Source organism: Lepidochelys kempii, chromosome 8, assembly GCF_965140265.1.
Source record: "Lepidochelys kempii isolate rLepKem1 chromosome 8, rLepKem1.hap2, whole genome shotgun sequence".
Taxonomy (NCBI): domain Eukaryota; kingdom Metazoa; phylum Chordata; order Testudines; family Cheloniidae; genus Lepidochelys; species Lepidochelys kempii.
In genome coordinates, this window is record NC_133263.1 from 38,598,058 (window position 1) to 38,616,782 (window position 18,725).

The window sequence follows — 18,725 nt, forward strand, 5'->3', positions numbered from 1 at the left end:
TGCGCGGAGTCATCTGGAGTGGTGTTGGAAAAGGAAGGGAGAATAGTGAAAAATGAAATCGGTTTCGCTCTTCATATATTTTAAGGTTCATTTGCTATGACTGTGTAAAGGCTTGCTCTACAATTGGAAAATTATGTGGATAGCTATGCAGCTATAATTGTAATATAGTACATATAAGGTTATATATATTATATAAGAATATTGTATAATATTATGTGTGGTGTACTATTGTTAATTATAATGTTATAATTATATCAGCATAGCTATGACGGTAAAATCATCTTGTGGACACACTTATCCCCGAATAATAATAATAATTAATAATAAATAATAAATACATTAATAATGAGATTGTGGCCATCTAGAAAAGAGATTTAAACTGGAAAGTGACTGCAGAAGGTTTGAAAATAAAATTCAGGGCTGAACTAAACATTTTGATTGAAGAAATACCTGAATGAATATAAGAATAGTGACAAATCACGAGTAGAAATAATTGTCCACTCTCACTGATAAGGAAGACTCTGGTGTTGATTTTTAAGAACAGGAAGAAATGTGGGAGATTACATCAACTGCCTTGAGTGGGGGAGTGTTCCCGTTATATATAAGTCAAATTCACACTTGGGATCATGGTGAGTGCTTGGTATTGCTGTACGTACACGTATCAACAATGGATGGGGGGGTGGAGGTGAGGGTTGCTTGTTTGCACGTGGCAAGAAGTTTGGAGGTGGGTGTTTTTTTCATTTGAAGATCTCACCAGAGTTAGCTATACTTTTATCAGTTCCACATTTGATTATTTCATTGCATTGTGTCCATGGGGCTACCCTTGAGGACCACAGGGACACTTCAATAGTGCAGAATGCAAATATACATATATTTCCTGGCATTCTGGTAAGGAACACATTGCAATTGTACTCTGCACTGGAATAGAACTGGTTTCTAGATTAAGTTTAAAGTATTGTTTTGGGCCTAAATAAGCTACGAGTTAGTTTGGGCGTTGTTATTTCCCTTAGTGTGCTACTGTGATAGTTTGGATAAGTGGAGTCACTGCAGCTAAAGTTTAACAGGATAATTTATATAACAAATTAAAAGAAGAGGGACAAATCGGAGGGCATTTGAAGGGTTCTGGATTCTGAACCTTATTCTTAGTTTGACAGAGCCTGGATTTACAAGAATTTGCATGACCTGTCTATGTTATGAGGCTTCCCCTAGGAGGGTAGGTCAAATGGACACCTGAATTAGATGAAGGGGGGGAAAGTTAATGTGGTGAGCTGGAAGGGTCTATTTTTGGTTATTGAACCACAAGAACTCTCTTGTATGAGCTTTTAAAAAATGTGTGTAAATACCTATAGTATAGACAAGTTCTTTTGGATAAATATAAATAAATAAGGCCAAATCCTGAAGTCTTTACTCGAACAAAATTCCTAATGACTCCAAGTGACACTTTCCATGGGAAAAGATCTGCAAGCTCGAGAATTAATTATTCACTATAGACTGTATATTTATATGTTCTGGGTACTATACTTTAATGTAGTTTTCCCTTTGAGGCACGATACAGAGAGTTGCAAATTTAGCTTTATATTTATAATTTTCTTATGAAATATAAATACGAAAAGTTATTCACTTCCATCATATGAGCTGCAGCCGTTAAATGTCTGATGAATATACTAATTTTTGCTGAGAATTGAATGCAGTTTTACAGAGCGGAAGAGGAAATTCTGGATATAAATGATAATGCTCCCAGGTTCTCCAAATTAAAAAAAAAACTATGTTAAAAATAAGTGAGATCACAGCATCCGGAGCGCGGTTTCCTCTAGATGACGTGCAGGATCCTTATGCGGGGATTGATCTTTCTCCAGAGCTTTGATCTCAGTGACAATAAACGCTTCACTTTGGATGTGCAGTTTACCTGAGGCTCAATATGCAGAAGTTTTGTTGGAGAAAGCTCTGAACCAGAAGGACCAGGTTGTTCATTGTTTAATCCTCACAGCCACTGACTGTGGGGATCCGGTCACAGGATCTAGGCAGATAGATCCATGTCAGTTTACAAGGAGCCAACTTTTAGTCAACCTGAATATAAAATGGCAGAGGTGCTTAATAACTTCTCTGTTTTGGTTTTCACAAGGAAGGTTGGTGGTGATTGGATGTCTAACATAGTGAATACCAGTGAAAATGAGGTAGGATCAGAAGAGGCTAAAATAGGGAAAGAACAAGTTAAAATTACTTGGACAAATTAGATGTCTTCAAGTCACCAGAGCCTGATTAAATGCATCCTAGAATACTCGAGGATCTGACTGAGGAGATATCTGAGCCATTAGCTATTATCTTTGACAAGTCATGGAAGACTGGAGAGATTCCAGAAAACTGGAAAAGGGCAAATATAGTGCCCATCTATAAAAAGGGAAATAAGGACAACCCAGGAAATTACAGACCAGTCAGCTTAACTTCTGTACCCAGAAAGATAATGGAGCAAATAATTAAACAATCAATTTGCAAACATCTAGAAGATAATAAGGGTATAAGTAACAATGAGCATGGATTTGTCAAAAACAAATTGTGTCAAACCAACCTGATAGCTTTCTTTGACAGGGTAACAAGCCTTGTAGATGGGGAGGAAGTGGTAGATGTGGTATATCTTGACTTCAGTAAAGTTTTTGATACTGTCTCGCATGACCATCTCATAAACAAACTAGGGAAATGAAACCTAGATGGAGCTACTATAAGGTGGATGCAAAAGTGGTTGGAAAACCATTCCTAGATAGTAGTTATCAGTGGTTCACAGTCATGCTGGAAGGCCACAATGAGTGGGATCCCACAGGGATCAGTTCTGGGTCCGGTTCTGTTCAATATCTTCATCAATGATTTAGATAATGGCATACTTATAAACACTTATAAAGTTTGTGGATGATACCAAGATGGGAGGGGTTGCAAGTGCTTTGGAGCATAGGATTACAATTCAAAATGATCTGGACAAACTGGAGAAATGGTCTGAAGTAAATAGGGTGAAATTCAGTAAGGACAAATGCAAAGTACTCCATTTAGGAAGGAAAAATCAGTTGCACATATACAAAATGGGAAATGACTGCCTAGGAAGGAGTACTGCAGAAAAGGGATCTGGGTGTCATAGTGGACCAAAAGCTAAATATGAGTCAACAGTGTAATGCTGTTGCAAAAAAAAAAGCAAACATCATTCTGGGATGTATTAGCAGGAGTGATGTAAGCAACACATGAGAAGTAATTCTTCCACTCTACTCCACTCTGATTAGGTCTCAATTGGAGTATTGTGTCCAGGGCCGGATGAAGACCTTTAGAGGCCCTAAGCACTGAAAAGATTATGGTGCCCCCCCCATATGTAATTCAAAATAAAAACCATACTATATCATAAAATAAAATTTTATTTTTCAAAATGACACATACATTTATGCTGAAATTAAAATAGCTTCTTTCTAGATTTTCTGATTGCAAAATTCTGGATAAGTTCATCGAAGCTGACTCAACAAAGCATGTCCGCTTCCATACACAATAAGGAAAGTGAAACAAGTCTGTCCTGACACATTGTTGTTCTCTGCGGGTTTTTTATTCTTTTTATCTGAGAAAAAGAGCGCTCTGCGGAGCAGTTAGTAATCATCAATGTTAGAAAAATACATAGTGCGATCTCTACATTTGGAAATACACATTGTATTCCGTCTTTCAATATTGTGTCATGAAGATCAATGTGACTGAATTTCATTTTTCCTGTTTCATTAAACTTTGCATGCATATAATAGTGGAACTGCCGTGCTTCTTGACAGAGATTGATGTTCAAGTCAACAGGGTATGAGTCAACTAGTTTTTGGGAACCTTGTGAATATTGTTCGTCAGATAAGTCCATATCATTTAGAAAAGAAAATCTACTTGATACTTCCTTGTACACTTCACCTCTCCTCTTCATATGAGCTTCAAGTGTATCAATTATAGCTTAGTAAGTAGATATGCAAAATTTGTCTCTAGGATTCAATGCTGTTTCTGTTGCACTGCTATCATTTGCTTGTTTTTTCCTGATTCGCTTGCGGGACTGGGCTTCTTTATAGTTAGTATCAGGCAAGATATTTTTTGATATATCTTCAAATCTTTCAAAATCATTCCTCAAAGTGTGTAATGATTGACAGAGGACTGCACATGTTTTCAAATCCAATTCTTTTTCTTGGAGAGCTTGACTTGTGTGGTAAAAGTGTCGTAAAATTTCATTCCACATGGTCAATATAAATACAAACTCTAGTTCTTGCATCTTGTTTGCAATGTTTTCTGCCTCTCATATAGTTTCTCCCTTTTGTGATTGGTCTTCAGCTATACTTCTAATGCATCCACAATCTTTGAGTAGGACTCCAGAATTGCACTTGTTGTCACTGCATGTGCCTCCCAGCGAGTATTAGAAAGAGATTTCAACACATGATCATTGCCCAAATATGCTTTAAGAACTGCCCATAGGTGTGTTAAGGCAGAGAAAAATGTATAAAGTAACTGGACTGTTGAGAAAAAACTTACTGCCACTAGACAACAATCAATAGCACTGCAGCCAACAAGATTGAGAGAGTGTGCAGCACATGGTAAGAATATGGCATATTTGTTCTGTTTTAAAAGGTTCTTCTGCATTCCTTGGTAATGCCCTGACATGTTGGCAGCTTTGTCATAAGATTGACCTCTGTACTTTGAGAAATCTATTTTGCAAACTTGGCACAGATAATGCAGTACTTGATTTGCCATTTCTTCACCAGTGTGGCTTTTCAAACTGAGGAATGTTACAAATTGTTCAACAGGTTTTCCAGCTGTGGGAGACACATATCTTAGTACAATACTCAATTGATCAATATGGGAAAGATCAGGTGTAGAGTCGACAGATAAACTGAAGTACCCAGCAGTACTTATTTCATCCACAATAGCTGAACGAACTTTGTCACTCATTAGACCAATGTGTTCATCACATATTGTCTTGGATAAGTATGATGGGTTACCTTTGCCAGCATTCCCATATTTTGAGATATGGTCTGCTAAAAATGGGTCAAACTGAGCCACAAGCTCCAACAAGAATATAACTTAAAAGAATATGTCAATAATAAAACATAAATTTATTGCAATACATGACAGGATCTGATTTCCTCGTATTATTTCATCTACGTTAGTAGGATACCCCCCTGGTTTAGGTGGGCATAAGTAATAAAAAGAGAACAGAAAAACAGGGGAAGAGTGTGTAGTGGAGTGTAAAGAAGTCTAACAAAGTTCTGATTTTTCCCATGATGACTACTTTGATGCTTTTTTTGAAATATCAAATATCACATTTTTTAAAAAAAAATCTCATTTTTTGGTGCACCCTGCTTTACTGGTGCCCTAAGCAAATGTTTAGTCTGCCTATTGGGTAATCCAGCCCTGATTGTGTCCAGTTCTGGGTGCCTCATTTCAGGAAGGATGTGGACATATTAGAGAGTCCAGAAAAGAGCAATAAAAATGACTAAAGTTCCAGGACAGGGATTGGTAACCTTTGGCCCACAGCCCACCAGGTTAAGCCCCCTGGTGGGTCAGGCCGGTTCATTTATTTGCTGCATCTGCAGGTTCGGCCAATTGTGGCTCCCACTGGCCGTGGTTCACCATCCCGGGCCAATGGGGGCTGCGGGAAGTGGCGCAGGCCGAGGGATGTGCTGGCCGCTGCTTCCCACAGCCCCCATTGGCCTGGAGCAGCAAACCGCAGCCAGTGGAAGCCATGATCAGCTGAACCTGAGGACATGGCAAGTAAACAAACTGGCCCGGCCAGCCAGGTAGCTTATCCTGGTGGGCCACGTGCCAAAGGTTGCCAATCCCTGGTCTAGGAAATATGACCTATGAGGGAAGAGTGAAAAAATTGGGTTTGTTTAGTCTGGAAAAGAGAAGACTGAGAGGGTACATGATACCAGTTTTCAAGTATGTAAAAGGTTGTTACAAGGAAGAGGAAGAAAAATTGTCCTTTTTAACTTCTGAGGATAGGACAAGAAGCAAAGGGCTTAAATTGCAGCAAGGGAGGTTTAGGTTGGTGTGATGGGGCGGCTGCCCCTCACTGGTAGATAAGCCTGGGGAGGCTATGCAGAGGCAGCCAATGAGGAAAAGGCTTATAGTGACAACCAATCAGGAGAAGTTTTATTGGAACAGACAATTGGGCCAGGCTGGCCCAGGGATAGGTCAGTGGTTTGAGCATTAGCTTGCTAAACCCAGGGTTGTGAGTTCAATTCTCCAGGGAGTCATTTAGGGATCTGGGGCAAAAATTGGAGATTGGTCTTGCTTTGAGCAGGGGGTTGGACTAGATGATCTCCTGAGGTCCCTTCCAACCCTGATAGCCTATGATCATATAAGAAGGGGCTGCTGAGCAGAGGAGGAGGCAGTCACTCCCTGAAGGGTGAGGGAGGAGGACTGGCTGCTTAGACGTCTGGAGCACCATGGACAGAGCAGTGCTGGGTAGGGTCAGCAGAGTAGAAGAAAGCTCCAGGCTGATGGCTGCCAGACTGAGGCCCTGATACAAGAGCAGAGAAGGTGCTAGGGCTTCAGGGAAGCTACCCAGAGAAGGAGATGTCAGAGTTGGAGGAGGGGCAGTACATGGCTGTCAGCTATAGGGTCCTTGCGATGGGATCCGGAGTAGCGGGCGGGCCCATGTCTCATCTCCCCTTGCCCCCACTTGCCACTGAGGGGAGTGGCCAGTGAATGGATTGCAGTTTGCCACTGAGACAAGCAGCTAGAATCGGGACTGCAGTTTGCCACTGCGGCAAGTGGTTGAACTAAGGACTGTCGGTCCCCCAGAAGGAGGGAAAGAACCAAGTGGGGCAGAGCCAGAGGCCTGTGTCCAGAAGAGGATGATGCAGTCCGGGGAGCGATGTGGGTCCTGCACATGGAGACAGGAGTGACGATGGGCAAGACACCACTAGACGAGGGCACTCTGGTGAAATGAGAACTAATTCCCAGGACAGCCAGCAGGAGGCGCTGTGGTGGCGAGTCACACCCTGTTCCAATTGGACATTAGGAAAAAGTTTCCTAACTGTCAGGGTGGTTAAGCACTGGAATAAATTGCTTAGAGAGGTTGTGGAATCTCCATCACTGGAGATTTTTAAGAGCAGGTTAGACAAACACCTGTCAGGAATTGTCTAGATAATTAGTCCTGCCATGAGTGCAGGGGATTGGACTAGATGTCCAGTTCTATAATTCTATGAAAATGAGAGTGGTGGGAAGCCTGCCAGAATGTACAGTAGTAGTTTCAGTAAATGCCACAGACCCTAATGAAAATTTGTATTCAGAGGTAATATACTCACTTATTAAAATACCTCAGAAAGCTTCCCAAATATTCATTATTAATTCTATAACATGAGAGATTAAAACTAAAGGACAATACCAAATTCTGTTAAATGAAAGTCCAAGCACAAGACAGTGGAGGCTAGTTCAGTCGGTGCAGAATTTTGTTACAAATTACTGATGTTATTAATAACATGCCAGAAGTTGCAATGAAATACCTTCTCAGCTGTTTAACAGACAGCTCTCCAGGGACAGTTATAGCCCCTTTTAGTGTGCATGATCATGATACTGGGCAGAATGGCCAAGTCACATGTCATCACAGAAAATATCACATTTCACTTGAAAAGTAAGATGACAATTATTACAGGTTAGTGAATGACAGAACATTGGACAGAGAGCTGGTGTCTGAATATGATGTAACTAAATTTAGATAAAAATAATGCCAGAATTGCATTCTTAAGGAATGTCAAATCCACTAAGGCCATATCTACACTACAAATAATGTCAACCTAAGTTACGTCTGCAAACAGCTGGTGCAGATATTACATGGCTTGTGCATGTTCAAAGTGTGCTCCTTGTGTCAGTGGTGCGTGTCATCACCAGGAGTGCTTGTATTGATGCAAAGTGCACTGCACCGTGGGTTGCTATCCCACAGTGCAGTGTGCCACCATCCAGTGCAGAGTGTTTTGGGAAAATTTTCCAATGCCTTATGGGGCTGTGTCATAAATAATGGGAAGGGTAAACACCTTTAAAATCCCTCCTGGCCAGAGGAAAAATCCTCTCACCTGTAAAGGGTTAAGAAGCTAAAGGTAACTTCACTGGCACCTGAACAAAATGACCAATGAGGAGACAAGATACTTTCAAAAGCTGGGAGGAGGGAGAGAAACAAATGGTCTGTGTCTGTCTATATGCTGCTTTTGCCGGGGATAGACCAGGAATAGAGTCTTAGAACTTTTAGTAAGTAATCTAGCTAGGTATGTGTTAGATTATGATTTCTTTAAATGGCTGAGAAAAGAATTGTGCTGAATAGAATGACTATCTCTGTCTGTGTGTCTTTTTTGTAACTTAAGGTCTTGCCTAGAGGGATTCTCTATGTTTTGAATCTGATTACCCTGTAAGGTATCTACCATCCTGATTTTACAGAGGTGATTCCTTTACCTCTATTTACTTCTATTTCTATTAAAAGTCTTCTTGTAAGAAAACTGAATGCTTTTTCATTGTTCTCAGATCCAAGGGTTTGGGTCTGTGGTCACCTATGCAAATTGGTGAGGATTTTTACCAAACCTTTCCCAGGAAGTGGGGTGCAAGGGTTGGGAGGATTTTGGGGGGAAAGACGTGTCCAAACTACATTTCCCAGTAAATCCAGTTAAAATTTGGTGATGGCAGTGGTTATTCCAAGGACAAAGGATAAAATTAATTTGTACCTTAGGGAAGTTTTAATCTAAGCTGGTAAAAGTAAGCTTAGGAGGTTTTCATGCAGGTCCCCAGATCTGTACCCTAGAGTTCAGAGTCGGGGAGGAACCTTGACAGGCTGAAACAAGTGGCACAAGGGTAACTGGGAGCATGGGTTCAACTTCCCATAATGCAGTGTTCTCCATCCCATAATTACATCAGCACATCTGAAATATTTTGTGCCCCTTTTCAAAATCCCCACAAACTCATGCATCCCTTCTTGCTGTCCACCATCTGTGACAGAAGCGTGGAGCCTGCATATCTCTGCACTATTGTCATGAGCCAGATCCTTCAGTATTTGCAGAGCTGCAAGTGGAGCCACTGGAAACATGCCAATTTCTTGGAGGCTAGTTTGCTGTGGGACATAGAAAGAAACAATTCAAGGTTGTTGGTGGCATTCACAGAGCAGCTGCAGATGGAGGAGCACCAGTTCTGGGCCTGAGAAACAAGTACTGACTGGTGGGATCACACTGTCATGCAGGTTTGGGATGATGAGCAGAGGCTTGCAGAACTTTTGAAAGCACAAGGTCACATTCCTGGATCTGTTCAGCCCCCTAGCACAGGGACTGCAAAATGAGAGCCATGCTGACAGTTGAGAAGCAAGTGGTGATTGCATTGTGGAAACTTGGAGCACCAGTTTGCTACTGATCAGTCGGGAATCAATTTGGAGTCAAGAAATCCATGACAGCAGCAGTTGTCATGCAGGACTGTGACTCTGGGCAATGTACAGGACATAGTGGATGGTTTTTCAGCAATGAAGTTTCCAAACTGTGGTGCAGCGATAAATGGCATGCATATCTCTATTTTAGCACCAGCCCACCTTGCCACAAAGTACATCGACAGAAAAGGATACTTTTCTATGCTAAGACAATCACTGGTGGATCACCATGATATACGATATATATGACATGATATACTGACATCAATGTGGGCTGGTCAGGGAAGGTGCATGACACACACCTTCAGGTACACAGAACTGTTCAGAAAGCTGTACGCAGGGACTTTCTTTCCCGACCACAGGATTACCATTGGGAAAGTTAAAATGCCAATAGTGATCCTGGGAGACCCTACCTACCGCTTGCTCCAATGGCTCATGAAGCCATACACCAGCCACCTTGACAGCATCAAGGAGCATTTCAACTACAGGCTCAGCAGATGCAAAATGACAGTTGAATGTGCCTATGATCATTTGAAGGGTCTCTGATGTTGTCTACTTATGATAGTGGACCTCACTGGAAAAAATATTCCAATGGTTATGGCTGCCTGCTGTGTCCTACCATAATATCTGTGAAGAAAAGGGGGGAAAGTTTCCACTGCAGTGGAGCAGCTGTCTGCTGAATTTGAACAGCCAAATATAAGGGCTATAAGAAGAGCTCAGTGTGGAGCTATGTAGCTCAGGGAGGATTTGAAAGACCATTTAAATAGCGAGTCACAGTAGTGTGTATTGCTGTAGTATGTTCTATCTGGCCTTGCTCTTTTGCAGCCCAGTATGAATCCTGAAGTGAGTGTTGTATGCATAGGAATATAACATTATCAACGAACATAAGAACATAAGAATGGCCATACTGGGTCAGACCAAAGGTCTATCCAGCTCAGTATCCTGTCTACCAACAGTGGCCAATGCCAGGTGCCCCAGAGGGAGTGAACCTAATTGGTAATGATCAAGTGATCTCTCTCCTGCCATCCATCTCCACCCTCTGACAAACAGAGGCTAGGGACACCATTCCTTACCCATCCTGGCTAATAGCCATTAATAGACTTAACCTCCATGAATTTATCTAGTTCTCTTTTAAACCCTGTTATAGTCCTCACCTTCACAACCTCCTCAGGCAAGGAGTTCCACAGGTTGACTGTGTGTGCTGTGTGAAGAAGAACTTCCTTTTATTTGTTTTAAACCTGCTGCCCATTCATTTCATTTGGTGGCCCCTAGTTCTTATATTATGGGAACAAGTAAATAACTTTTCCTTATTCACTTTCTCCACACCACTCATGATTTTATGTACCTCTATCATATCTCCCCTTAGTCTCCTTTTTTCAAAGCTGAAAAGTCCCAGCCTCTTTAATCTCTCCTCACATGGGACCCGTTCCAAACCCCTAATCATTTTAGTTGCCCTTCTCTGAACCTTTTCTAATGCCAGAATATCTTTTTTGAGATGAGACCACATCTGTATACAGTATTCAAGATGTGGCCATACCATGGATTTATACATGGACAATAAGATATTCTCCATCTTATTCTCTATCCATTTTTTGATGATTCCTAACATCCTGTTCACTTTTTTGACTGCCGCTGCACACTGCATGGACGTCTTCAGAGAACTATCCACGATGACTCCAAGATCTCTTTCCTGATTAGCTGTAGCTAAATTAGCCCCCATCATATTGTATGTATAGTTGGGGTTATTTTTTCCAATGTGCATTATTTTACATTTATCCACATTAAATTTCATTTACCATTTTGTTGCCCAATCACTTAGTTTTGTGAGATCTTTTTGAGGTTCTGCAGTCTTAACTATCTTGAGCAGTTTAGTATCATCTGCAAACTTTGCCACCTCACTGTTTACCCCTTTCTCCAGATCATTTATGAATAAGTTGAATAGGATTGGTCCTTGGACTGACTCTTGGGAAACACCACTAGTTACCCCTCTCCATTCTGAAAATTTACCATTTATTCCTACCATTTGTTCTGTGTCTTTTAACCAGTTCTCAATCCATGAAAGGATCTTCCCTCTTATCCCATGACAATTTAATTTACATAAGAGCCTTTGGTGAGGGACCTTGTCAAAGGCTTTCTGGAAATCTAAATACACTATGTCCACTGGATCCCCCTTGTCCACATGTTTGTTGACCCTATTAATGTTTGTTTGAACCTATTAAATGTTTGTTGAACCTATTAATATTGTCTGATAAACATGTTATGGTTAATGACAAAATGAACTAACAGGAAATTTTTGGGTGTCAGACGTGCTCATCACCAGCCTGCATATGTTGTTAAGTAATAAAGACATATTATGTTCCAAAAAATTGAATTTTATTCTGTGACATCAACCAGGCAAATAAAAAATCATTTAAAACATTATAAAACTTAATCAATTAAGGGAACTCAACTTATAAAGAGAAAAGAACAGTCATTTCCTTTTCAAGTACACATACACCAACCAAGTCTTTCACAGGTCAGTGTATTTGCAGCTGTGATTTTCTTTAATGTCTCCTGAGGTGGACTGGTAGGGGTAGTGCAGCAGCCCCGACGTCATGTGGAATGTTGAAGGGGGATGTAGAAAGGGCCCAACATTGAGTTGTCTATGGGCTGCAGAGGGAGGCAAGCATGGGATTCTTGGAGCTGCAGGTCTACCAGTGTCCACAGCATCTCTGTTTTCTGCCTGAGAAACCCCATTGTGTCCAGGTGCATCCCCCTCTCCTTTTCCTGCTTGGAATCCCAGGCCTTTTTCCTCTCCACTCTTTCTTTCTCCATGCTATCTCCAAGGATCATCCTCCAGGCCCTGGTCATGTTCTCTGATGCAGCACAGGCTTGCAGCATTTCCTGGAACATGTAATTCCAAGTCCTCTTCTTTCTCCTCCTTATCTGGCTCTGGTCTTCTGCTGGTGTGGAAAGGGAGACCCTCAAGGCCACAATACCAGCAGCTGCAGATACAACACCCAGAGGTACCATTGTCAGGGTATTCGAGACAGAAATTGAAACTTAGGATACTGAACTCACTCCCCTTGAACATCATAAATTTTAAGCACTAAATTCTCACTTCTCCTGAATGCATCTGATGAAGTGAGCAGTAGCTCAAGAAAGCTTATGCTCAAATAAATTTGTTAGTCTCTAAGGTGCCACAAGTACTCCTTTTCTTTTTGTGAATACAGACTAACATGGCTGCTACTCTGAAACCTGTCATTTCTCCTTGGGATTGATACAGTATGGCACCAGTCATAGCACCAGCCCTGGTGAGTATGGGGCTCCAGGGGGCAGTGTTGTGGAAATGAGAGGGGGATAGTTCACAGGTATGACTATATGTGTATAGGGCAATGGCACCTGAATACTGGTAATCCTTCTCCTCCATGTCCCAAGAATCTGCTCATAGATATCAATGTTTCTATGGCTGGATTGGAGCTGGCCTGCACAGCCTCTTCTCCCCACAAACCCGGGAGAGCCAACTCCTCCTGTGTACTCCAGACAGGAGCACATCTGCAGCATGGAACCAGCATGGGCAGTTGGGCAGTTGCACACAACAATGGAAAGTTGCTAGGTGTACTTGCCAAGCTGGGCAGCCAGGAAAAGGAATTTCAAAAATTCATAGGGCTTTAATGGGGATGCGTGTCTTCCTGTCCATGTGGCTCTTTGGTAGTGGAGTTCACAATCATGACCAGAGCAGTTACTGTGGGGCACTGGGGGACATCTCCTGGAAGCCAGTAACAGTCAATGTAATTAACACAGTGTCTACACTGACACTGAGTCAACCTAACTACATCAACCTTGACTCTATGCTGCTTGAGTAGGTAGTGTTATTAAGTCAGCTTAGCTAGATAGTTAAGAGCAGGGGCGACATTGGGGGGAGGGCTTGTGGAGCTTAAGCCACCCCAAAATTTTCCTTTCCTGCCCCCTGTAGCCGCCCCTTAGCAGCCGCTGCTCTCCAGCTGCCCAACTCTGAAGGCAGAGTGGAGGGAGAAGTGGCTGCTGGCCAGGCGCCAAGCTCCAGCAGCAACAGAGAAGTAAGCCTGGATGGGAGGTTAGGGTGCCTGAGAGCAGCCACTGGCATGTGTCCCTGCCTGCTGGGGTATTCTACCCATGGCAAGTGAAGGGTCCTCGGCTCTCCACAGTGGCCTGGACTGATCCATTCTGGCCTGGGCTCCCGGGCCCTGCCCCCACCGTCACTGCTCCCTTACGGCTCTGCTGGCCCAGAGCCCGGTCTCCTAAATTTTGCTAATAGTTCTAATGATCTTCATAATGGTTACTTAAAATTTTTCATGCTGAATTTGTCAAAGTATCATGAATTTAATATCCATGATATTTTGACAAATTTATTAGGAAGAAGTATTACATAGAGTAAGTAGTTGATTGATATAATGGATAAGAATGGCCATACTGGATCAGACTAATGGTCCATCTAGCCCAGCATTCTCTCTTCTGACAGTGGCTAGTGCCAGGTGCTTCAGAGAGAATGAGCAAAATGGGGCAATCATTGCGTGATCTGGCAGTCAGAAGTTTAGGGACGCCCAGAGCATGGGGTTGCGTCCCTGGCCATCTTGGCTAATAGCCATTGATAGGCATAATGTGTATTTCAGAAGAATATATGCACAGTTATGATATAAACATTTAGAATATATTTTGTTTAGCGTTATTAACTGCTGTTTTTAACAGAAAATTAAAAACTATATTTCACCTTTTTTATAAGTTCACCTTCGAAGTAAACTGAAAATGTGTTTTATAGATTATCTGACAAAATTTCTAGATTTACATAGGTGTGTTCTGTATATCAGTGAGAAACAACCAAATAAAACAAAAAACAAGAAAATACGCTCTTAGCAATTCTGTGAAAAAAATCTAATTGTGAAATGTTTTGGAAGTTCTTGTACCTTTGAGGATCATTTACATACCAATTTAAAATTCTCTACCTTGTATAGAAAACCTCTAACTCCTAAGTGCAACACCATCTCTGGTGAAATTCCAGTGAATTTAAAGCGAGAGATTTAAATAGACTCAAAGAATCATAGAATTTGATGTTGCATTTTTATATTTTTAGTATTAGTTTTTAAAACATTTAATAATGAATTTCGCATAGAATTAGATTTCGATTAGAAGACATATCCTCACATATCCATCGCTCCTACATGCACGTCATGTTTAGTCAGAGATATGATTTTGCATACTAAATAATGATAGAGTGTTTAGGTTTTGGTACTGAAAATGCCTATTTTATTTTATTTTATTTTATTTTATTTGTTATTTTTAAAAATAAGTGTACACAACAGAGAATGAGTTTCAGTTTATTAATTCTGCATGCTGCAGTTACTCGGCAAAGACTCAGCGTGTCGCCGTTGGCCGACCAGAAGAGGCGGCTGCCGATCCATTGGAGCCTCCTGCGGTGCTACGAAAATAACAGAAACAGCAGCAGGATATTCCTGCCCTGTCGCTGATACAATACGTCATTTTTCAGGATTATTGCAGACAATTGGGTGGCAATTGTGATTTTTTATGTTTGTCATTTCCACGGATTCTTTGAGCCGAACGAGAAATTCACATATCGGAACTGTTCAGAATAAACCGAACTGGACATTCAGTAAAGATGGGAGAGGAAACCAGACACAGAGAGCCGGACCCGGCAGTCAGACGGCAAATACTATTCTTTCCCTTCTTATTCTCTTTCTTCGGCCGGGCGGTCTCGGAGCAGATTCGTTATTCGATTCCTGAAGAAATGGCCAAAGGTTCCCTTGTGGGGCACCTCGTCAAGGATTTGGGACTGAATGTGAGAGAACTGCCTCAGCGAAAGCTTAGTGTTGTCTCTGGTTTTGAAAAGCACTACTTTGCTACTAACACAGAAAATGGAAACCTGATGGTAAATGAAAGGATAGATCGAGAGGGAATATGTGGGGAAGCATCTCTTTGTGTCCTCAGTTTTCAGTCGGTTGTGCAAAACCCTTTCAATGTTTTTCACATGAATGTCGAGATCCAGGACATTAATGACAATGCACCGCGGTTCAATACTGAATACATTGATTTAGAAATTATTGAATCCACACTGCCGGGTACGCGATTTCCACTAGGAACGGGAAGAGATCCAGATGTCGGCACCAATTCACTACAAAATTACCAGCTCAGCCTCAATCAGTATTTTACCCTGGCGGTGAAAGAAAGCCCGGATGGCAGTAAGCAGGCAGAAATGCTACTGGAGAAACCTTTGGACCGGGAAAAGCAGAGATACCATCACTTAATCCTGACGGCTCTGGATGGCGGAGATCCAGTCAGAACTGGTACAGCTCAAGTTAGAGTTAATGTCACTGACGCCAATGACAATCCCCCAGTCTTCACTGAAGAGATCTACAAAGTCAGCCTAAGGGAAAACCTTCCAAAGGGCTCCTTAGTGCTTCAGGTGAGAGCTTCTGATACCGACCAGGGTTTAAATGCAAAAATAATGTACTCTTTCAGCAATGCCCCTGACAATGCTCGCAAACTATTCAGTCTGGATCCCCGAACGGGTGAAATTACAGTGACGGGTCCTTTGGATTTCGAAGAGGCGAAATTTTATCAGGCGGACGTGGAAGCAAAGAATGGGGGCGGTCTGACAGCTCATTCTAAGGTGCGAGTACAGATCCTCGACGAGAACGATAACGCCCCTGTGATTGACTTCACAATAATCTCCAATCTGGTTCCCGAAGACTCTCCCCCCGGGACTGTCCTGGCTCTCATTAATGTCCATGACCCAGATTCCGGAAAAAACGGAGAGGTTACCTGTGGTGTGCAAGGTAATTTACCTGTAAAATTAACACTTTCTTCTAGTAATTCTTATAAACTCGTAACCGAAAATATTCTTGACAGAGAGACAATCTCTGACTATTCTATCACAATCACAGCCACAGACAACGGCTCTCCCTCTCTCACTACTCAGAAAACCATCCTGTTGCAGATCTCGGATATCAACAACAAAGTCCCTGTCTTTGAGAAACCTTCCTACACCGCCTATGTGCCAGAGAACAATCCCTCAGGGGCCTCTATTTTCAGTGTAAAAGCCTCAGACCAGGATCTGGACCGGAACGCCCGAGTCACTTACTCCATCCTGAGCGGCAACCTCGAAGAGGTGCCTCTCTCCTCCTACATCTCCATTAACTCCCAGACCGGAGTGATCTATGCGCAGCACTCCTTGGACTACGAGCAATTCCGGGAGTTTGAGATGCAAGTGAAGGCCCAAGACGGCGGGTCCCCGCCTCTCAGCAGCAATGTCACCGTCAGGGTGTTTATTGCGGATCAGAATGATAACGCCCCTCGCATCCTGTACCCTTCGCTCGGAGCCAATGGCTCAGCCTTGTTCGAGATGGTGCCTCGCTCGGCCGAGGCAGGTTATCTGGTGACTAAGGTGGTGGCGGTGGATGCTGACTCAGGACACAATGCCTGGCTCTCCTACCACGTGCTCCAGGCCACGGACCCGTCGCTCCTCAGCATTGGGCTGCAGAGCGGGGAGATCTGGACAGCCCGCGTCTTTGCGGACAGAGATGCTGTGAAGCACAGGCTGGTCACCCTGGTGAAGGACAATGGGCAGCCGCCTCTGTCCGCCACAGTGACTCTCAACCTGGTGTTTGCCGAGAACTTCCAAGAGGCTTTTCCGGAAATGAGCGACCAATCGGGTGACTCGGCACCTCAGTCTGATTTACAGTTCTACTTGGTGCTGGCTTTAGCCCTGATCTCATTTTTTTTCCTTTTAACAATTTTAGCAGTTCTTATAATGAAATTTCGAAGATCAATGAACCACACCGTTCTCCAGTGTTTCACTCCTAGTTTGTATTCCAAATCCAATGCCAGATTCCCACCAAACCATGGCGACGGGACTTTACCATATTCTTATAACCGATGTTTACCTGTAAACTCCGGAAATAGCGATCTTAAATTTCTAAAACCAAACGACCAGGCTATAATAGCAGAGAGTATCCTTTCGAGTGACAACTCTGGAATGCTATTTCTGAGCAATAAGTGCGGCGAACCCAAATCTGAGATCAGTGTTCCTGATGAGGTGAGTTTTGCATTAGATGCCTGTTTGTTATTTGGAGTATGAAAAGTTTTAGTAAAATAAAACTAATTTTTTTTTCTTTTAAAATGAACACCGTGATTAAGTGGTGAATATTACCATACTCCTAGGAAAAGAACGTTTAATATATTTATTAGTTCTCTTATTTGACAAGTGTTGCAGAGAGGATTTGTGAATTACTGGTTAAATGTGCAAGTTAAAATTCTTATGAAATAATGGTTATATTAAAATACCCATAAAATTGGTTTCCCACACCCATTTTTGTCTGTACTTTAGCGAATAACTCCAAACCCTTGTCAGTGATCTCTACGGTAGTCCTTTAAACTTGTTGTTAATGAATGAATTACTCTGAGTGTAGTTGGGAGCTTTATCTGCATTGTTGTTTTAGGAGCTAGTCGAGTGAGGTCATTATGAAAAGAAGTGTTTTAGTTTTTCTTCAATTTCTTAACCTCTTCCTTCTTTCATAGCATCTGTATAGGGTGTTATTTCACTCAAGGAAATGCTAAGTTGTTTGTATAACCGGTTGCTTTTTCTTGCTATTTTTAATGTTGGAGAGAGCTCTTTGGGGTAGGGATCTTCTCTACTTGGGCTATCACCAGCAGGAGAGTGAATTTGTGTGGGGGGGTGGAGGGTGAGAAAACCTGGATTTGTGCTGGAAATGGCCCACCTGATGATCACTTTAGATAAGCTATTACCAGCAGGACAGTGGGGTGGGAGGAGGTATTGTTTCATATTCTCTGTGTATATATAAAGCCTGCTGCAGTTTCCATGATATGCATCTGAGGAAGTGAGCTGTAGCTCACGAAAGCTTATGCTCTAATAAATTGGTTAGTCTCTAAGGTGCCACAAGTACTCCTTTTCTTTTTGCGAATACAGACTAACACGGCTGTTACTCTGAAACCTCTCTACTTGTATGTTTGCATAGTGATCAGCTCCAATGGGGCCCTGATTCTGAATGAAACCACTAAGCTACTAGTACTAAAAATATTTTGGACTCTGCTTTTTGATGCTTTTTTAAGTTTTTACTTATGTTTTACTAAAGAAATAAGGTATCGTTTACATATGTTATTGAAGATTCATTTATTATATGATGTCACATTGATAATGTGCTTTTAAAGTGTACTTGCTGTTTACTTTCGGATGTATGGAACTGAATATAATGCTGTGACATTGGATCCCTTGAAGATTGACTGGTTGATGCATTGGGTCTTGAGTCCACTATTCTGCCAGTTTTAGAAGGTCTTTTAGATG

General features: G+C 42.0%; 1 protein-coding gene across 9 annotated transcripts in view; it reads left to right on the forward strand.

The window, feature by feature from the left end:
• Positions 1–18,725, forward strand: part of LOC140915802 (protocadherin gamma-C5-like) — a 384,766-nt gene that overhangs the window by 69,904 nt on the left and 296,137 nt on the right. The window contains exon 1 of one of the 9 annotated variants that reach the window (XM_073356117.1): positions 14,828–17,459. The exons of the other annotated variants lie outside the window; for them this stretch is intronic. Within the exon in view, the coding sequence (XP_073212218.1) occupies positions 15,024–17,459 (2,436 nt within the window). The 5' untranslated portion in view covers positions 14,828–15,023. Of the gene's footprint in view, positions 1–14,827; positions 17,460–18,725 lie in introns of those variants that run through there. 9 annotated transcript variants of the gene reach the window in all.